Source organism: Phyllobates terribilis, unplaced genomic scaffold (genome assembly GCF_046119375.1).
Source record: "Phyllobates terribilis strain yellow unplaced genomic scaffold, ASM4611937v1 Scaffold_2__4_contigs__length_985480577, whole genome shotgun sequence".
Lineage (NCBI taxonomy): Eukaryota > Metazoa > Chordata > Amphibia > Anura > Dendrobatidae > Phyllobates > Phyllobates terribilis.
In genome coordinates this window covers 73,762,382-73,780,714 of record NW_027362762.1, presented here as the reverse complement: position 1 = coordinate 73,780,714, position 18,333 = coordinate 73,762,382, and the positions used below count along the sequence as shown (strand labels likewise).

The 18,333-nt window shown below is 46.3% G+C and overlaps 1 protein-coding gene across 3 annotated transcripts in view; it reads right to left on the bottom strand.

The window, feature by feature from the left end:
* The window catches only part of LOC141249555 (stromelysin-1-like), a 74,778-nt gene that overhangs the window by 9,764 nt on the left and 46,681 nt on the right, over nt 1–18,333 (bottom strand). For all 3 annotated transcript variants that reach the window (XM_073669680.1, XM_073669686.1, XM_073669676.1), the window contains 2 exons: nt 3,008–3,228; nt 57–205 (listed from right to left, as the gene is read on the bottom strand). In XM_073669680.1, coding sequence (XP_073525781.1) covers nt 57–205; nt 3,008–3,228 — 370 coding nt within the window. The remainder of the gene's footprint in view (nt 1–56; nt 206–3,007; nt 3,229–18,333) is intronic.

Here is an 18,333-nt window from a genome sequence, read left to right as displayed (position 1 = left end):
ACATGCTGTAATATATTCTACTTTACTTTTATTTAAAAGTATCATAAAGCACTTACCTCCTGCACTGAACTGGATGAGGATATCTGCTTCTTCTTTGTTCACTTTAATGAACCTCAGGGGAGTGACTTGGCTCCAGACACTGAATGCCTTCTTGATCAAATCGTCAACCACACTGGTGGGAAGATCTGGGGTGTAATTCTCAATTCTGTGCAAGAAGACGATATATCTCTTTAATTTAATTTAAAATATAAATACCGTACTTGACAGTTAAAAATGTGATCTGCTCAGGGTAGGAGGTTTACTCAGAATGCTGATTCAAGCTGTGCCAAAAAAGATGAATACTGGCCATTTTGTTTTGTATGTTTTAGACGCCTTTTGCACCTTCATCATTTTCTAAAATTTTCTTTAAAAAAAGTCATAAAGTCACAATCTCTGTAAAGAAATGTATGTTAAATTTGTAATTTATTAATAAATACTCATTTTGTGTTTTGGGTGGGGCAAACCTTTAACCCCTTTGTCTCTGAACCTTTTTTCGCCCTCCTGACCAGGCCAAATTTTACAATTCTGGCAATTTCACAATTTTGAAACTTAAAATTTTTATGCCCTTAAACCAGAGAGTTATGTTACTCAAAATAATTAATAAATACCATTTACCATATGTCTACTTTATATCTGCATCATTTTTGAAACATATTTTTTTTTTTGTTAGAGTGTTTAAAAGTTTATCAGCAATTTCTGATTTTTCCAACAAAATTTACAAAACCATTTTTAGGGACCTTATCACATTTGAAGTGACTTTGAGGGGCCTTTATGCCAGAAAATACCCCAAAATGACGCTATTCTAAAATCTGCACTCCCTCAAAGTACTCAAAACAGGGTAACAGGGGAAAATGGACCCACAAATTTGTTGTGCACTTTCTCCGGAGTGAGGTGATACCCTATATATGGGGAAAAACTACTGTTTGGGTGCACGGCAGTGCTCGGAAGGGGGAAGGAGCACTGTTGGAATTTTTGAATACAAAATTGGCTGCAATTGATAGCAGATGCCATGTCTTATTTGAAGAGCCCCTGATGTGACTAAACAGTGGAAAGCCCCCACAATGGACCACATTTTGGAAACTATACCCCTCGAGGAATTTATCTAGATGTGTGGTGAGCACATTGAACCCCCAGGTGCTTCACAGAGTTTTATAATGTTGAGTCGTGAAAATAAAATATCACATTTGTCCCACAAAAATGTTCTTTTAGCCCCAATTTTTTTTTTATTTTTTTTTTTACAAGGGTAACAGGAAAAATGGATCCCAAAATTTGTTGTGCAATTTCTCCTGACTATGCAGATACCCCATATGTGGGGGTAAACTACTGTTTGAGTGCACGACAGGGCTCAGAGAGGAAGGAGTGATGTTTTGGAACGCAGACTTTGATGGACTGATCTGCAGGTGTCATGTCGTGTTTGGAGAGCCCCTGATGTGCCTAAAGAGTTGAAACCCCCCACAAGTGACTCCATTTTGGATACTAGACCCCTCGAGGAATTTATATAAATGTATGGTGAGCATCTTGAACCCACAGGTGCTTCACAGAATTTTCCAAGGTTGATCTGTGAAAATGAAAAATCACATTTGTCCCACAAAAATGTTCTTTTAGCCTCAATTTTTTCATTTTCACAAGGGTAACAGGAAAAAATGGATCCCAAAATTTGTTGTGCAATTTCTCCTGAGTACGCCGATACCCCATATGTGGTGGAAAACTACTGTTTGGGCACATGTCTGGGCTCGTAAGTGGAGTAACACCGTTTGACTTTTTGAATGCAAAATTGGATGGAATCGATAGCAGATGCCATGTCGCATTTGGAGAGCCCCTGATATGCCTAAACAGTGGAAAGCCTCCACAAATGACCTCATTTTGAAAACTAGACCCCTCAAGGATTTTGTCTAGATGTGTGGTGAGCACCTTGCACCCCCCAGGTGCTTCACAGAAATTTATAACATTGAGCTGTGAAAATAAATAAACTAATTTTTCCCAGCAAAATGTTTTGCCCTCAAATTTTTTTATTTTCACAAGGGTAACAGGAGAAAATGAACCCCATAAATAAGTTGTGCAAAGCGTTTCCGGGGCATAGCCATATAGAAAACATGAGTATTACATAAAACATCAAAAGTCCAATATTGCCGAACTTTAGTTTTTTTCACTAACCCCATGCGAAGGACAAGGCCCCAAAACGTCACCATTTCTACTGCGTCTATGGGGGTCCAGTTAGCAAATGATAAAGTGAGATTTTGGAATAAAAATTGTTGGGCATATACATTTGTGTGGACCACCATGAGATCTACAAAAATTGTCAGAGAAAAAGACTTTGTAAAAGTCGATCTCTGTGAGGCCAGCAGTGTCAAATTTGATTTCTGATTGCACCATAAAATCAAAAACCTGTGGCTCATAATACATGCAAGATTTTTCCACTAAAATTCTGAAACTACATTTACTAAATGGACATCAGAAAAATAACTGAGTGCCCGCGACTATCTGATGCTAATTTTTATTCCATATATTAGTAGAAAAAAACCTGTAGTATAAGTACTACAATAGTTTTCCACTAAAATTCTGAAACTATTACTTCTAGACGGACGTCAGTAACAACAAATTACTGAGCGCCCGCATCTATCTGACGCAGATTGTGATTATATTTTACTAAAAAAATACTGTAGAAGAAGCGAATTAGTACAGTATGTTTTTACTGTCCCTAATCTAGCCCTATCAACTAATCTAAATTGTTATTCAATTATTTTTTCACACAACCAACAAAACAACCGGATGCCGATCAGTGATGTGCATCATTAATCAGGGCTCAACGGCTGCAGGACGAATGCATGGAGGTGGTAAAAAGAGGGGATAAAAAAAAATTAACAGGAAAAAAGGCCAAAGTGGCCAAAATTGTATTGCCTATTTTGGTTTGAATTAAAAAAAATTGGGCCCCTGATTTTTCTAATTTGCCCTGATCCATGAAACCTACCTGTAGGTAATAGAATTTTTCTGCCATTTTGGTCTTTCACTGCGTGTAGAGAGCTCTGTCACATCAGGCACGCCACATCTTGGTGCTTTCATCATATTGATTGTGTGTGGGTCAAGCATTCCTGTTAATTTTATTCTCAAGAATCTTTGCATTGCCTCAAGCCTTTTGATAAATGAATTATTTTCTGTAGCGGTGAAGGAGTAAAATTTGTTTAAATATTCCTGGGAGAAATGTCAAAGATAAAGAGACTGGTTAATAAAAAAAGAGTATACTACTTGATATTATTTGTTTTGCAAATATATATATTTACACAGCAGTAGACACAGACAGAAGAGGGCCCCTTTGCAGTCCAATAGCTCATCATAATGCACAATTGCACATGGACCCTATACCTCTCGGGTCCCTGTACAGCTGCACAGGTTGCATCAATGGTATGTCTGCCCCATGTATATATTGTATATATTTTCCCCCAAAATAAGACCTACTCTGAAAATAAGCGCAAGCATGATTTTACAAAACGTCTCGAGTATACTTGAAATATAAACCCTACTCCAAAATAAGCCCCAGTTACAGTCAGGGACGGTGCTGGGGAAGAATGAAGGCAAACTGGGCAATTTCTCAGCATCCAAACTCTCTTATAGTCCCCACTGTTTCTATTCTGATGTTTAGATTGCTTAAGCACCTTTGGTGACATCATGGTTATGTGACCATGATGTCACCAGACGTTCTTTAACTGCAAGAGTCTAGAGGAAGTGAAGAGGAGACAGGCTGGTATGTGTATATACATGTGTATGTGCTGTGTGTGTGTGTATATTGTAAGATGGCCACCGGACATGTCCTTGAGGGGAGATATGTATCGCTGCGGTTGGTAACTTCAGTGATGTAAAACCAGGAAAGCATGCTCCAGCACAAGTAGTGCTGAGAGGGTTAATTAGGTGTATCAGGGCTGTTTTTTACAAGCAGTCACAAGAGATGGGGGGGGGATTGGCTGCTCACATATCCCGACTCCAGTGTGTGTGTATAAAATGGAGACCGAGTGTCTCATTTAGTGTCTGTGGCTACAGAACACTGACTGCGAACGGGCAAACCCGCAGCACTGTATGGACTGTTTATTTTCCTGTTTCGTTATATGTGCCAACAAGGCTGTGTTTTGTTACTTTGTGCCAGACAAGGCTATTCTTTATTTACTTTGAAAGTGCGGTTTATGAAGTCCGAATAAACCTGCCTTGGACATTTTAAAGTAACTGACTCCTATGACTACCTCAAAAGCGGCTGAGTGAGTACCTAACCCGTACAATTGGTGGAGAATGTGGGCACGAATCCCAAGAGGCAGTGTGACTGCCACAGAAAACCGTATATGTCCTGGGTGAAGGCCGCCAGCCAGCAAGGGATGTCCAGCAAAATCGAGGAGCTGATAAAGCAACTGGTGCAGGCTAACCTCCAGCAGCATTAGCAGCAGTGGCAACAGCAGCAGATGAAACAACTTCAGCACAAGCAGCAGATGGAGCTCCTAGTCGAGGTGATCCATGGCAGGGCAACCGCCCCACCCCCAACTCCAGGTGATGACTCTCGCGAAAGGAAGACGGTAAGAAGATCATTGAAAAAGATGACTCTGGGTGATGACGTTGAGGCATTCCAGACTGTCTTTGAGAGGATGGCAGAGCGGGAGAAATTGCCTCCGGAGCAGTGGGCGGAGGTTTTGGCACCATATTTGACAGGCAAGCCGCAGACGGTCTATTATGACTTGGCTTTGTAGGACGCAAAGGAATAGGCCAAACTAAAAACGGAAATCTTGGCGCGCTTGGGAGTGACTCTGACTGTCAGGGCGCAACGGGACCTATTGCAGTGACAAACCTCCGCGGTCCCAAATGTTCGACCTCCTACACCTGGTCCAAAAATTGTCATAGACAGGTTCATACACTCCCTTCCGAGGTCGATGGAATCCTGGGTTGCCCAGGGGGATCCCCGCAATGCCGATGACCTGGTGGGGTTGGTGGAAAGGTACCAGGCGGTAGAGAGTGCCTTGAGGAAGCCAGGGGTTATAGCATCTCCTTACTGGGGTTCCCAAAAGGGGTGGACAAAAGAGGGGAACTAGAGCCACATCTGGGGGGCGTCCTAGAGCCCAGGAGGGGTCGAAGTTGCTGCCAAAGATCTCGCCCAATAATGTAGTATGTTGGAGATGTCATATCCCAGGTCACATAGCCGCCCGTTGTCCCATGGCCAATGGACTGCAGCGCAGGACGGCGCTGCTCGTACTTTGCATATCCTGTCTGCAGTGCTGTTCCTCAACCAGGCGAGGGACCGCAGGTATGCTCCGTATCGGTGAACGGAGTGCAAGTGACTGCTCTTTTAGACTCGGGGAGTCTAGTGCGGACCGCAGTTCCTCATCAACTGGTTCCGTAGCAAAAGGTCGGCGTCCGTTGTATCCATGGGGACACTAAGGATTACCCCGTGGCCCGAGTGGTCATAGACACAAACTGTGGCGCCGAGGCCCATCAGGTGGGCGTAGTCAAGGACCTGTTGCACCCTGTTATAATAGGGTGGGACTTTGCATTATTTAGGGACTTGTGGGAGAAAAGGAGGAAGCCAGGTTGTCCGGACAACAACCAGGTCGCTCCATAAGAAACCTCGTCACAGGCCGCCGCCGGCTTTCCTTTTTGTGTGCTTGTTGGGAATGAGGATGAAGCAGCATCCCCGGAGGCCAACATCCCTGATGAGCTGGAGGTGTCTGGGGGAAACTTTGGAACCGCCCAGCTCATAGACTTGACTCTAAAAGGGGCGTTTGATAATGACACTGTCCTTAATGGGGTTGCTCAGGAGCCGTGGGCTGACACCCGATATGCACACTTCGCCGTAAATGGGGAGTTACTATATCAGGTCACCAAGCTCAGAGGGAAGGTAATCGAGCAGTTACTTGTGCCAGGGCCGTACAGGCGCAGGGTGTTAGATATGGCCCATACACATGTGTTAGGTGGTCTTTCTGGGGCTTAGAGCAAACCCAGAGGTTCTATTGGCCTGGTTGTCACCGAGAAGTTGTAAATTTTTGCAGGTCATGTCCCACCTGCAAGCTGACCTCTCTGATGGCCCACTTCCGTAGCCCCTTACTGCCGTTGCCAATCATTGAGGTGCCATTTGATCGCATAGCAATGGATCTAGTGGGACCCCTGGTCAAGTCCGCCAGAGGACATAAATATATTCTGGTGGTACTGGACTATGCTACGGGGTATCCGGAGGCCGTGCCACTACGTAACGCCTCTGCCAAATGTATAGCCCGGGAGTTGGTCCACTTCTTTTCTAGAACAGGGTTGCCTAAGGAGATCCTCACAGACCAAAGGACCCCATTTTTGTCACGGGTGATTAGGGGGTTGTGCAAAACCCTGCAAATAACACAACTCAGGACCTCAGTCTACCACCCCCAGACAGATGGCTTAGTGGAGAGGTTTAATAAAACCCTGAAGGCCATGTTAAAGAAGGTCATAGAGAAAGATGGCCGGGACTGGGACTGTCTACTGCCGTACCTTCTGTTCTCTATTAGAGAAGTCCCGCAGGCCTCTACTGGGTTCTCCCCTTTTGAACTGCTGTATGACCGACACCCCCGCGGACTCCTGGACGTGGCAAAGGAGACCTGGGAGGCGGAGTTTACACCCTACAAGAGTGTAATCTAACATGTGGCCCAGATGCAAGAGAGGATTGCAGAGGTGATGCCCATTGTGAAAGAACACCCCCTCAGAGCACAAGAGGCACAGTCGAGAGTGTACAATAGATCAGCGAGGGTGTGACACTTCAACCCTAGCGATTGGGTACTAGTGCTGGTACCTACGGTGGAGAGCAAGTTCCTGGCCAAGTGGCAGGGCCCCTATGAAGTGGTTGAAAAGGTTGGCGACATCAACTATAGGGTCCACCAACCAGGGATTTGAAGCCCTACCTGGTGTACTACGTCAACCTCATCAAACCGTGGCGAGACAGGGAGCCTGTAGAAGCTCCGTATTTGATAGCAAAGACTGAAACCAATGTTTAGAAAGTCAAGGTGGCAGAGTCGCTGTCACGTGCCCAGAAGCAACAATGCCGGGAGTTGCTACAGCAGAACAAGGACCTATTCTCGGATCTACCAGGCTGTACTCAGGTCATAGAGCATGAGGTACTTACGGAGCCACATGTCCGAGTGAATATGAAGCCATATCGGATTCCTGAAGCACGCCGAGAGGTGATCTCGAAGGAGGTGAAGCGCATGCTGAATCTGGGGGTCATCGAAGAGTCCAAGAGTGGCTGGTCCAGTCCCATAGTCTTAGTGCCGAAACCAGATGGAGAGTGGCGCTTCTGCAATGACTATAGGAAACTGAATGAGGTCTCTAAGTTTGATTCGTACCCAATGCTCAGGGTAGATGAACTAATTGAGAGGCTAGGGCCGGCCGGGTACATCACCACCCTTGACCTCACAAAAGGGTATTGGCAGTTCCCTATGTCCCAAGAGGCCAAGGAGAAGACGGCCTTTTCAACACCAGATGGGTGTTTCCAATACACCAGAATGCCGTTTTTGTTGCATGGAGCAACAGCTACATTTCAGAGAGCCATGGATCGGATCCTAGCTCCCCACAGGAAGTATGCAGCGGCCTACCTGGATGATATTGTGATCTACAGCCAGGATTGGGGCAGCCATCAGAGCAAAATCCAGGCAATATTAGATGCTCTTCAGAAGGCGGGGTTTTCCATCAACCCAAAGAAATGTGCCATGGGCATGGAGGAGGCCAGATATTTGGGCTATGTCGTAGGCAGGGACGTGATAAAGCCCCAAATAAATAAAATTGACGCGATCCAGGGTTGGCCACAACCTCTCTCAAAAAAGCAGGTCAGAGCGTTCCTGGGCATCGTGGGCTACTACCACCGGTTCATTCCTAACTTCGCCATGATAACTGCCCCTTTGACAGACCTCCTTAAAGGGACAATAACGGCTATGGCTAAGTGGTCTCCAGAAGCTGAGACGGCTTTGCAGGCACTCAAGCAGGCTCTGTGTAAACAGCCAGTGCTGGTGGCACCGGATTTCTCAAAGGAGTTTGTGGTCCAGACGGACGCGTCAGATGTCGGTCTGGGGGCTGTCCTATCACAAAAGCTGAATGGTGAAGAGCATCCCATAATGTACTTAAGCCGTAAGCTGACATCCTGTGAGAAAAATTACTCCATAGTGGAGAAGGAATATTTGGCCATCAAGTGGGCGTTAGACACTTTAATGTACTACCCCTTAGGCAGGACGTTTAGGCTGGTATGAGACCATGCCCCACTAAGGTGAATCAGTGAGAAAAAGGGGAATAATGCTCGAGTGACCAGATGGTTCCTAGCCCTTCAGGACTTTAGTTTCCATGTAGAACATAGGCCTGGGAAACTTTATGGCAATGCTGATGCATTGTCAATATCACTGTTAGCGGAAGGTGCCAAGCCCCTCGGCTTTGGGCGGGAGGGTGGGTATGTAAGATGGCCACTAGTGATGAGCGAGCCCTAAAATGCTCGGGTACTCGTTGCTCAGGTCGAGCAAATTGGAATACTTGGGTGCTCGACCCGAGCAACGAGCCCAATGTAAGTCTATGGGAAACTCAAGCATTTTTCAGGCAGCTCCCCCCTGCGGTCTGCAGAGGGCCTAAAAATTGCCCAAGTCGGTGGGAACAGTGCTCAAATGACATGGGGACAGAATGGGGAAGACCCTTGGAAGCATTTCTGACTCCCAGCTCACTTCTGTCAACAATGTTGTCAGAGGTATTACGCCACTTTTACGGACTCACAATAAAACATACCAAATCGAAACCAAAATGGATTTTCCTGGGAAATATGTTAAGGAACATCTTTTCCATAACATGCACAATGTATATAAAGCAAAATAAATAACCAAAAACAAAAATACTCCTCCACACCTTGGGCTATGTTCACACATAGCGTTTTTGATGCGTTTTTGCGCTTTTGCATTGTTTTCAACCAAGACAAATGCATTCACCAGGAAATTTCATTTTAACATTTTACAACCTTATCTGGTCATATCGTGTATGACACATCATCAGACACATGCATACAGTGCTGAAAAGTCATGGGAACAGCATGGGGAAGACCTCTGGAAGCATCTCTGACACCCAGGTCAGTGCCTAAAAGTGTGCCCATTAGTGTTGAGCATTCCGATACTGAAATATCGGGTATCGGCCGATATTCGCGGTATCGGAATTCCGATACTTAATTCCGATACTTTTACAATATCGAATACCGGAATCGGAAGTTCCCATAATGCCTGCGCTCTGCAGTGTCTCTGAAGGATGACAAGCTGGATGGCAGAGCTCAGCTGCGATCCAGCCTGTCATCAGAATGCCATCCCAGTGTGGGAGAATTCTCCTGATTGTTTAAAAGCCGGCGGGCGGTAAAAAGCCGCCGGCTTTTAAACAATCACACAGCCCCATACTGCTTCCCCGCAGCCTCCCACCCCAATCCTCCACTCCCCTCGCCACCTCCCATCCCGATCGTAAGTTAGGACCGGGCGGAGAGCACAGCACCAGGGAGCGGGGAGCGAAGGACCCGGGCGGGGAAGCCGGCAGTGAAAAGACTTCACCGCCGGCTTTCCCGTTCTGTGCTGCGTTTTCCCGCCGGTTATTTCAAATGAACAGCTGAGGTATCAGCTGATGCTGATCAGCTGTTCATTTGAAGTCGCCGCGGTGCCCTCAGAGGGTTCATGTTAGTTCATGCTTGACTGCATGAACTCACATGAACTTTCCCACGGCCGCACAGGTCAGCCTCACCTCCCAGACCATCAGACCGGTCATGATTAGTGTGTGCGCGGTGTCTGTGCGATGTCTGGGGGTGTGCGCATGCAGGCAGACATAGGCCGATGTGACACTACTACTCCCATTGGCCTATGTCTGTCCCCCGTCCACTCGTGCCAGCAGGATCAGCTCGATGGGAGCAGTAGTTCCCATCAGCCTGATCCTGCTATTTAAATTGCCCTACTGTGTCCCCAATAAATTTTAAATACATGTCATTGGTGGCTAGTGGTTACCTACAATAAATTAGTTTATACATTACCTGTCCCCGCCGATCGCCACCTAAAATAAAGTGAAAAATAAAAAACTACACCTATACTCACCTAGACACCTAATTCCCCGAAGCCATCGATCTCCTGTAATAAAATATAAAATAATAAACCACAACCTTATCCTTACCCCTCCATAGTAGTCCACGAGTGTCCCACGATGATCTCCAGTTTAGAGCAGCCACATAGAATGTGACCGCTCTGAACCGCTGCCGCCGCTAGAATGATGGGGCCGTAAAGCGCCCCCGTCATTGCATAAGCGGGTTCGCCGGAGTTCAGGCAGCGCTGCTCCGGTCAGCTCCTTTACGGCCCTGCTGTACCGTGAGAAATTCCCACGGTACAGCAGTGCCGTAAAGGAGGTCTCCGGAGCTGCGCTGACTGAATGCACTCCGGTGACCTCAGTCAGTGGCTCCCGCTGCCGGGAGCGGACGTGTTCCCGGCAGCGTGAGCTTACAGCAGCCATGCACAGCTGTCATCATCTCCAGATGTGACAGTTGTGCATGGGAGATCAGCGCAGGAACATGGACAGGTAACTATTTTTTTTTAGTAAACTAAGAATTAAATAAAATGGTGTGTTTTATTTCAAATAAATTATTTTTTTCTGGGTGTAGTGTGTGTTTTTTCTTTTTAACACTTTGTAGGTTAGTAATGGGGGTGTCTTATAGACGCCCATCATTACTAACCTGGGCTTCATGGCAGCTGGCGCTGACATGAACTCCAACCCTATTACCCCACTGCCACCGCACCAGGGCAGCGTGGAAGAGCGAGGCTAAGTGCCAGAATTGTCGCATCCTATGGATGCGCCATTTCTGGGGCGGCTGACGGCTGGTGTTTCAAGACTGGGAGGGGGCCAATATTCATGGCACCCTTCCTGGGCTATTAATATCAGCCCCCAGCTGTCTGCCTAGCCTTTGCTAGCTATTAAAATAGGGGGGACCCCATATCATTTTTTTGGGGGGGTCTCCCATTTTAATAGCTAGTAAAGGCTAGATATTCAGCTGGGGCTGATATTAGTAGCCTGGGAAGCTCCGTGGGTATTACCCCTTCCCAGGCTTCAAACATCTGCCCCAGCCATCTGCTTAACCTCCGCTAGAGACTAAAATTATGGGGGATCCCACGCCAATTTTTTTTAAAATAAATCCTTTATTTTAACACTAAATGACATTTGAGGAGTTAATAAAGATGCAGTCCCTAAATTATTATTTATTTTTTAATTAATTTTTCCCAAAAATTTTGACGTGGGCTTTGCCATATTTTTGTATGCCAGCCAGGTACATCATCCAGCCTCTATGAACGCGCCATTTTCCGGGGTGGCTGCGGATTGCAATTTGCAGCGGGGGGGGGGCAGAAAGCTTGGGCCTCCCTACGCTGCAGATTCCAGCCCCCAGCTGCCTAGTTGTACCTGGCTGGACACAAAAATAGGGCGAAGCCCCACGTATTTTTTTTTTTTTAATTATTTCATGAAATTCATGAAATAATAAAGAAAAAAAGGGCTTCCCTATATTGTTGTGTCCAACCAGGGGCAAATAGGCAGCTGGTGGTTGGGGGCAGCCCGTTCCTGCCTGCTGTACCTGGCTGGACACAAATATAGTGCGAAGCCCCACGTCAATTTTTTTTAAATTATTTCAGGAAATTCATGAAATAATTTTAAAAAAATTGATGTGGGGCTTCGCCCTATATTTGTGTCCAGCCAGGTACAGCAGGCAGGAACGGGCTGCCCCCAACCACCAGCTGCCTATTTGGACCTGGCCGGACACAACAATATAGGGAAGCCCTTTTTTTCTTAATTATTTCATGAATTTCATGAAATAATTAAAAAAAAAAAATACGTGGGGCTTCGCCCTATTTTTGTGTCCAGCCAGGTACAACTAGGCAGCTGGGGGCTGGAATCCGCAGCGCAGGGAGGCCCAAGCTTTCTGGGCCCCACCCGCTGCAAATTGCAGTCCGCAGCCACCCCGGAAAATGGCGCGTTCATAGAAGCGCCATCTTCTGGCGCTGTACCCAACTCATCCAGGGCCCTGGTGCGGTGGCTCACTGGGTAATAAAGGGGTTAGGGCCAGCTTGGCATTATCAGCTGGCCCTAAGCCCGAACTTCATGGGGTCACGCCAATATTAGACATGACCGCCATGAATTTCTAGTAAAGTATTTAAAAAAAAACACAACACCCAGAATAAAGTCCTTTAATTGAAATAAACACACAATTCTTTATTGTTCTAAATTAAACCATACTTACCATCACGCCCATTCCGGCTGAAGCCAACGATCTCCTGCAATAAATGAAAAATAATAAACCAACCTCATCCTTACCTTTCCATGGTTCCCAGGACAGCTTCAGCTCTGCTACATCGAGATGACAGGCTGGACCGCAGCAGAACGCTGCCATCCAGCCTGTCATCCCACAGACACTGAGAAGCGCAGGCATGCTTGCGCTCCTCAGTGTCAGGCTGTGACGGCATCCAGATGAGCTGAGTCTCTCACGCTCACCGCATGCGCAGGAGAATTCTCCCACGCTGTCAGTGACGTGCATGAGGTGAGCTGAGTTCATTGTCGGCTCATCTGGATGCCGTCACAGCCAGACACTGTGGAGCGCAAGCATGCCTGCGCTTCTCAGTGTCCGCGGGATGACAGGCTGGATGGCAGCGTTCTGCTGCGGTCCAGCCTGTCATCTCGATGTAGCAGAGCTGAAGCTGTCCTGGGAACCATCGAGAGGTAAGGATGATGTTGCTTTATTATTTTATTTTTATTGCAGGAGATCGTTGGCTTCACGTAAGTATGGTTTAATTTAGAACAATAAAGAATTGTGTGTTTATTTCAATTAAAGGATTTTATTCTGGGTGTTTGTGTTTTTTTTAACTTTGACTATGGGGTTAGTAATGGGGGTGTCTTATAGATTCCTCTCCATTACTAACCTGGGCTTGATGTCAGCTGGCATTACAAGCTGACATCAACCCCAGCCCTATTACCCCCTGCCACCGCTACAGGGCAGTGGGAAGAGCGAGGCTAAGTGCCAGAATTGGCGCATCCTATGCATGCGCCATTTCTGGGGCAGCTGACGGCTAGTGTTTCTAGCCTGGGAGGGGGCCAATATTCAGGGCACCCTTCCTGGGCTATTAATATCAGCCCCCAGCTGTCTGCCTAGCCTTTGCTAGCTATTAAAATAGGGGGGACCCCACGTCATTTTTTTGGGGGTCCCCCATTTTAATAGCTAGTAAAGGCTGGGTATTCAGCTGGGGGCTGATATTAGTAGCCTGGGAAGCTCCGTGGGTATTACCCCCTTCCCAGGCTTCAAACATCTGCCCCAGCCGTCTGCTTACCCTCTGCTAGAGACTAAAATTAGGGGGAACCCCACGCCAATTTTTTTTTTAATGAATCCTTTATTTTAACACTAAATGACAAGTACAGTAATCAACACTATCACTGTACTTCTTATATATGTGACTGACATGTTTCTATGTATCTAATCTATGTGTGATTCTCTATTCTTTCTATTCTAAATTGTCGGGTACAGATGCTGAATTGCCGGCCGGCTTTTTTAAAGAGACTGTGCATGAAAACACTAATATTTTTTTAAATAAATCCTTTACAGTAAATGACAAGTACAGTAAGCAACACTGTCACTGTACTTCATATATATGTGACTGACATGTTTCTATCTATCTAATCTATGTGTGATTCTCTATTCTTTCTATTCTAAATTGTCGGGTACAGACGCTGAATTGCCGGCCGGCTTTTTTAAAGAGACGGTGCATGAAAACACTAATATATTTTTAAATAAATCCTTTACACTAAATGACAAGTACAGTAAGCAACACTGTCACTGTACTTCATATATATGTGACTGACATGTTTCTATCTATCTAATCTATGTGTGATTCTCTATTCTTTCTATTCTAAATTGTCGGGTACAGATGTTGAATTGCCGGCCGGCTTTTTTAAAGAGACGGTGCATGAAAACACTAATATTTTTTTTAATAAATCCTTTACACTAAATGACAAGTACAGTAAGCAACACTGTCACTGTACTTCATATATATGTGACTGACATGTTTCTATCTATCTAATCTATGTGTGAAGCTCTATTCTTTCTGTTATAAATTGTCGGGTACCGGTGTATGCCGCCGCTGAATTGCCGGCTTTTCATGTTTCACTGTGAGCACTGTTCCGATCGATTTGGGCAACCACCTCCCCCAATACATTCTACATTATTGTTAGTTGTTTTCATTCATGTAGAATTAACCTACAAGGAAAGAAAGGGTTTATTTTCATTCCGATATTTGTGTCCCATTGACTTGCATTGGTTTCCGGTATCGGAATCGGCGATATCCGATACATTTTGTGTATCGGCCCGATCCAATCCGAACCGATATTTCCTGATATCGGAAGGTATCGCTCAACACTAGTGCCCATCATAAGTGATCCTTGGTGCATGCGAAGATGCCTCCCGCCATGAACCTGTCGTTGCAGACTTGCAACAATCACCGTCCACGTCCTTGTCCCACTGCAGCGTTCAGTTGTCCCTACCTCATTCCTTGGAATACAAGCGCAAGTATGCAGGCAGCCAGCCAGCCACCCACCCACAGGCTGCAATACTATACTGCCAAATTTTTGACAGCTGCTTGCAGTTGAAATGTGGCCTTGTATCGCCTCTGCCTTCCACAAGCACGGGTCCCACAACATTACCCGTGCCCTCCCCAGTGCACTTACTGGGAAGGACCGCCTAACCACAAACAAGTGGACAGGTGAATGTGGCCAGGGATGGTACGGAGCCAGTCCACAACTTTTTTTGCTGACAGTTGTATTTAGCTCGGTGAAAGGACTGGCATAGAGGGAAACCCTATCTACCTTGCATGTCATTTCTCACAGGAAGTCCTGTAAAGCTACTTTCACTTGAAATGTGGCCTTTGAGGCTCGTGGAGGTGGAAGCTTTTCACAACCACAGGCCTCATGCCTCGTGTCCTTACTCGGTCCCCAGCCGTCACTATTTCTCCTGGTGTTGTCTCCATCTTCTACAAGCACGGGTCCCTGAACATTACTGCTGGTACTTTTCTGTGGGAATTTGCTTGCCTCCTACCAGCCTGGAATATTTCCAGCAAACTATGGTACGACGCCATGGTATTAGCAATGCCCCCAGTAACAGTAGCGAAGCCATCCCCAATTTCCTTCACAGGAATTTTATTTGGTAGACTGAGTGGCTGCCCAAATACATTTTCTCACGAAGGAGCTGAAGATAGAGTGGCAGTAGGTGCAAGTTTCTCCAGCCTGTTAGATATTAGAGGGTGAACGGAAGCACATTTGATCAGTGGTTAGCACTGAAGACTTGCAGTGCTGGGATCCTGGGTTCAAATCCCAGCAAGGGTAACATCTGCAAGGACTTTGTATGTTCTCCCCGTGTTTGCGTGTGTTTCCTCCTCAGTTTCCTCCTCAGTAAAAAAGCAGCCATAGAGTGTCCGGTTCCCTTTCCACACACTTTTCTTAGCCAGGACTGCTTCTTGGCAGGGTTGGACGGTCCCACCAGAGAATCCTCTGGTGTGCCTTGGCTTCTACCTCAGGAGAGTTCATGCTAACTATGCAGGGTTGGACGGTCCCACCAGAGAATCCTCTGGTGTGCCTTGGCTTCTACCTCAGGAGAGTTCATGCTAACTATGCAGCTACTATGGGGCTCTTGAGCGGGGGAGAAAGGTTAGCTCTCGGAATCAAATCCTCTGGTGGGCACAATGTTTTTCAATCTGAAACTGCTTCTCAATGGGAGTTGTATTTCACCACAGCCATATTCTTTAGCTCGGTGAAAGGACTGGCATAGAGTGAAACTGTATCTACCCCGGCTGTCATTTCTCCGTCACCAGGTTCCGCCCATTGTCACACACGACCATGCTTGGCTGTATGTTCAGTGGTGAGAGCCACAGATCAGGCTGCTGTGTTACAGCTTTCAACAAGCTTTACAGCGCTGGGCGGTTTGTCAATTAAGCATTAACCATGTTATCTTCAGCACAGCCTGTTGCCGCTTGGCCAAGGCAGTGCTGCAGTCCTGTCAGCTTGTGAGTGATGCGGTCATTTTGGAGGTGGAGGAGGAGGTGCATGAGCTGAACAATGTGATTACATTGTTGTTAAATTGGTGACACTGTTTTTCATACTAAAGAAAGATCCTATTATTTTGGTCTTTTTTATGTTTTTTTTAAGACAAATGCATTCACCGGGAAATGTCATTTTAACATTTTACGACCTTATCTGGCAATGTGGTGTGTGACACATCATCAGACACATCCTGTTTTATTTATGATGGAGAGACTCTGAAAGTCATAAAGCCTATTTTTATAGGGACATCAGACGGCCCTTACTATTCTTAAAAGGCCAGCAGTCGGCCCTAGCTATTGTTAGAGAACCATCAGCCTTATATGCTTTATTGCTCCCATTATTAACAAGTGGGTCTCCTATACTGTTATTGCGTATCCAGTGACTGCAAGGGCTGCCAAAAATGTGGATGCAACCCAATACCCCTTTGAAGAGACATAGAGGAGGGTCTCAGTAAAAAAAATGTTCCCATTATAAAGCAGCGGGTCTCCTATAGTGGTAATGCCCATGCTGTGAGTGCAAGGGCTGCCAAAAATTGGGAAAAACACCACTAAGAATTTAAAGGCACATAGAGCATGGTCACAGTAAGAAGGTACGACATGTTCCCATTAGAAAGGAGAGGGTCTGCTATACAGTTATAGGGTATGCAGTGAGCCCAACGGCTGACAATTTTAGGAAAAACCCCACTAAGAATTTAAAGACACACGGAGCAGGGCCGCAGTAACAAGGTACGACATGTTCCCATTAGAAAGGAGAGGGTCTGCTATACAGTTATAGGGTATGCAGTGAGTCCAACGGCTGACCAATTTTAGTAAAAACCCCACTAAGAATTTAAAGACACATGGAGCAGGGCCACAGTAACAAGGTACGACATGTTCCCATTAGAAAGGAGAGGGTCTGCTATACAGTTATAGGGTATGCAGTGAGTCCAACGGCTGACCAATTTTAGTAAAAACACCACTAAGAATTTAAAGACTCATGGAGCAGGGCCACAGTAACAAGATACGACATGTTCCCATTAGAAAGGAGAGAGTCTGCTATACAGTTATAGGGTATGCAGTGAGTCCAACGGTTGACAACTTTAGGAAAAACCCCACTAAGAATTTAAAGACACACAGAGCAGGGCCACAGTAACAACAAATTCCCATTAGAAAGGAGAGAGTCTCCCATAGTGTTTTCCTATGCAGTGAATGCAAGGGCTGCCAAAAATTTGGAGGCACTTCAATGCCCCTTGGAAGAGACGTGGAGGAGGGCCTCATAAAAAAATGTTCCCATTAGAAAGGAGCGGGCCTCCTATACTTGTAATGCCCATGCACTAAGTGTATGGGCTGACAAACATTTACCCCTGGGGGGTATACATGAACATACTGTAGAATTTTTTTTTTTTTTACGGGCATCATAAACACCCTTTAAAAAAATTAGGTGGGTGTTGCATCACGGACCACGGTCACCCTGGTGATATGGTGGTGGAGGATGAGGAGAAGGAGGAGGACAAGAGCAAATAGCCAAAATCAGGAAGCGTATACCCATGTGTGGGTGTGAAAAGGTGCATGGGAATACACCTCCCAAGAAAAGACACTGGATTGGAGTTTATGTTACGCTGCTATTGTGGCACCCCAGGGGTCTGGTTTTCCACAGTAATGTAATGTTATGTCTGAGAGCAGGTGGGAGGTCCTTTGGTCAGGGATCCTGTGCATGCCACACCTCCTGCCCAGTCTTGGGAGGGGAAGAACTTCCCCTGTATAAACCCGGGGCTGAGGCAGGGTGAGTCAGACAAGGAGAGTGGAGACAAGAAGCAGCATAGGAAACAGCAGAGTTACAAGGAGTCAGGGGCTGGCAGCTGCAGAGCTCGCCCTGACTAAGAAGATTCTTTACCGGACCCGGAGTCCGAGGCTGTGGGGACTAACTCCTACCCAGCAGCAGAATCCGTCAGGCAGGGGATTTCAGGTCCTCTGGCCCAGAAGCCCGAAGGCACGGTCACACGCGTGGGACCAGCACCGCCATCGTGGAGCGGAAGCCATTAGAAGGCCCCGAGTCACCGGCCATACGGGTGAGCACCACACGGTACACTCAGGGACGTGGGCTACTTACATCAGCTTCTAGCAAGGTAGCCAGAAGAGTACAGTCAGTTTGGGAGGCCTACAACTACGCCTGGCCAGGGGAGATCCCATCTGCTCAAAGACTGACCAGGCCCCGTTT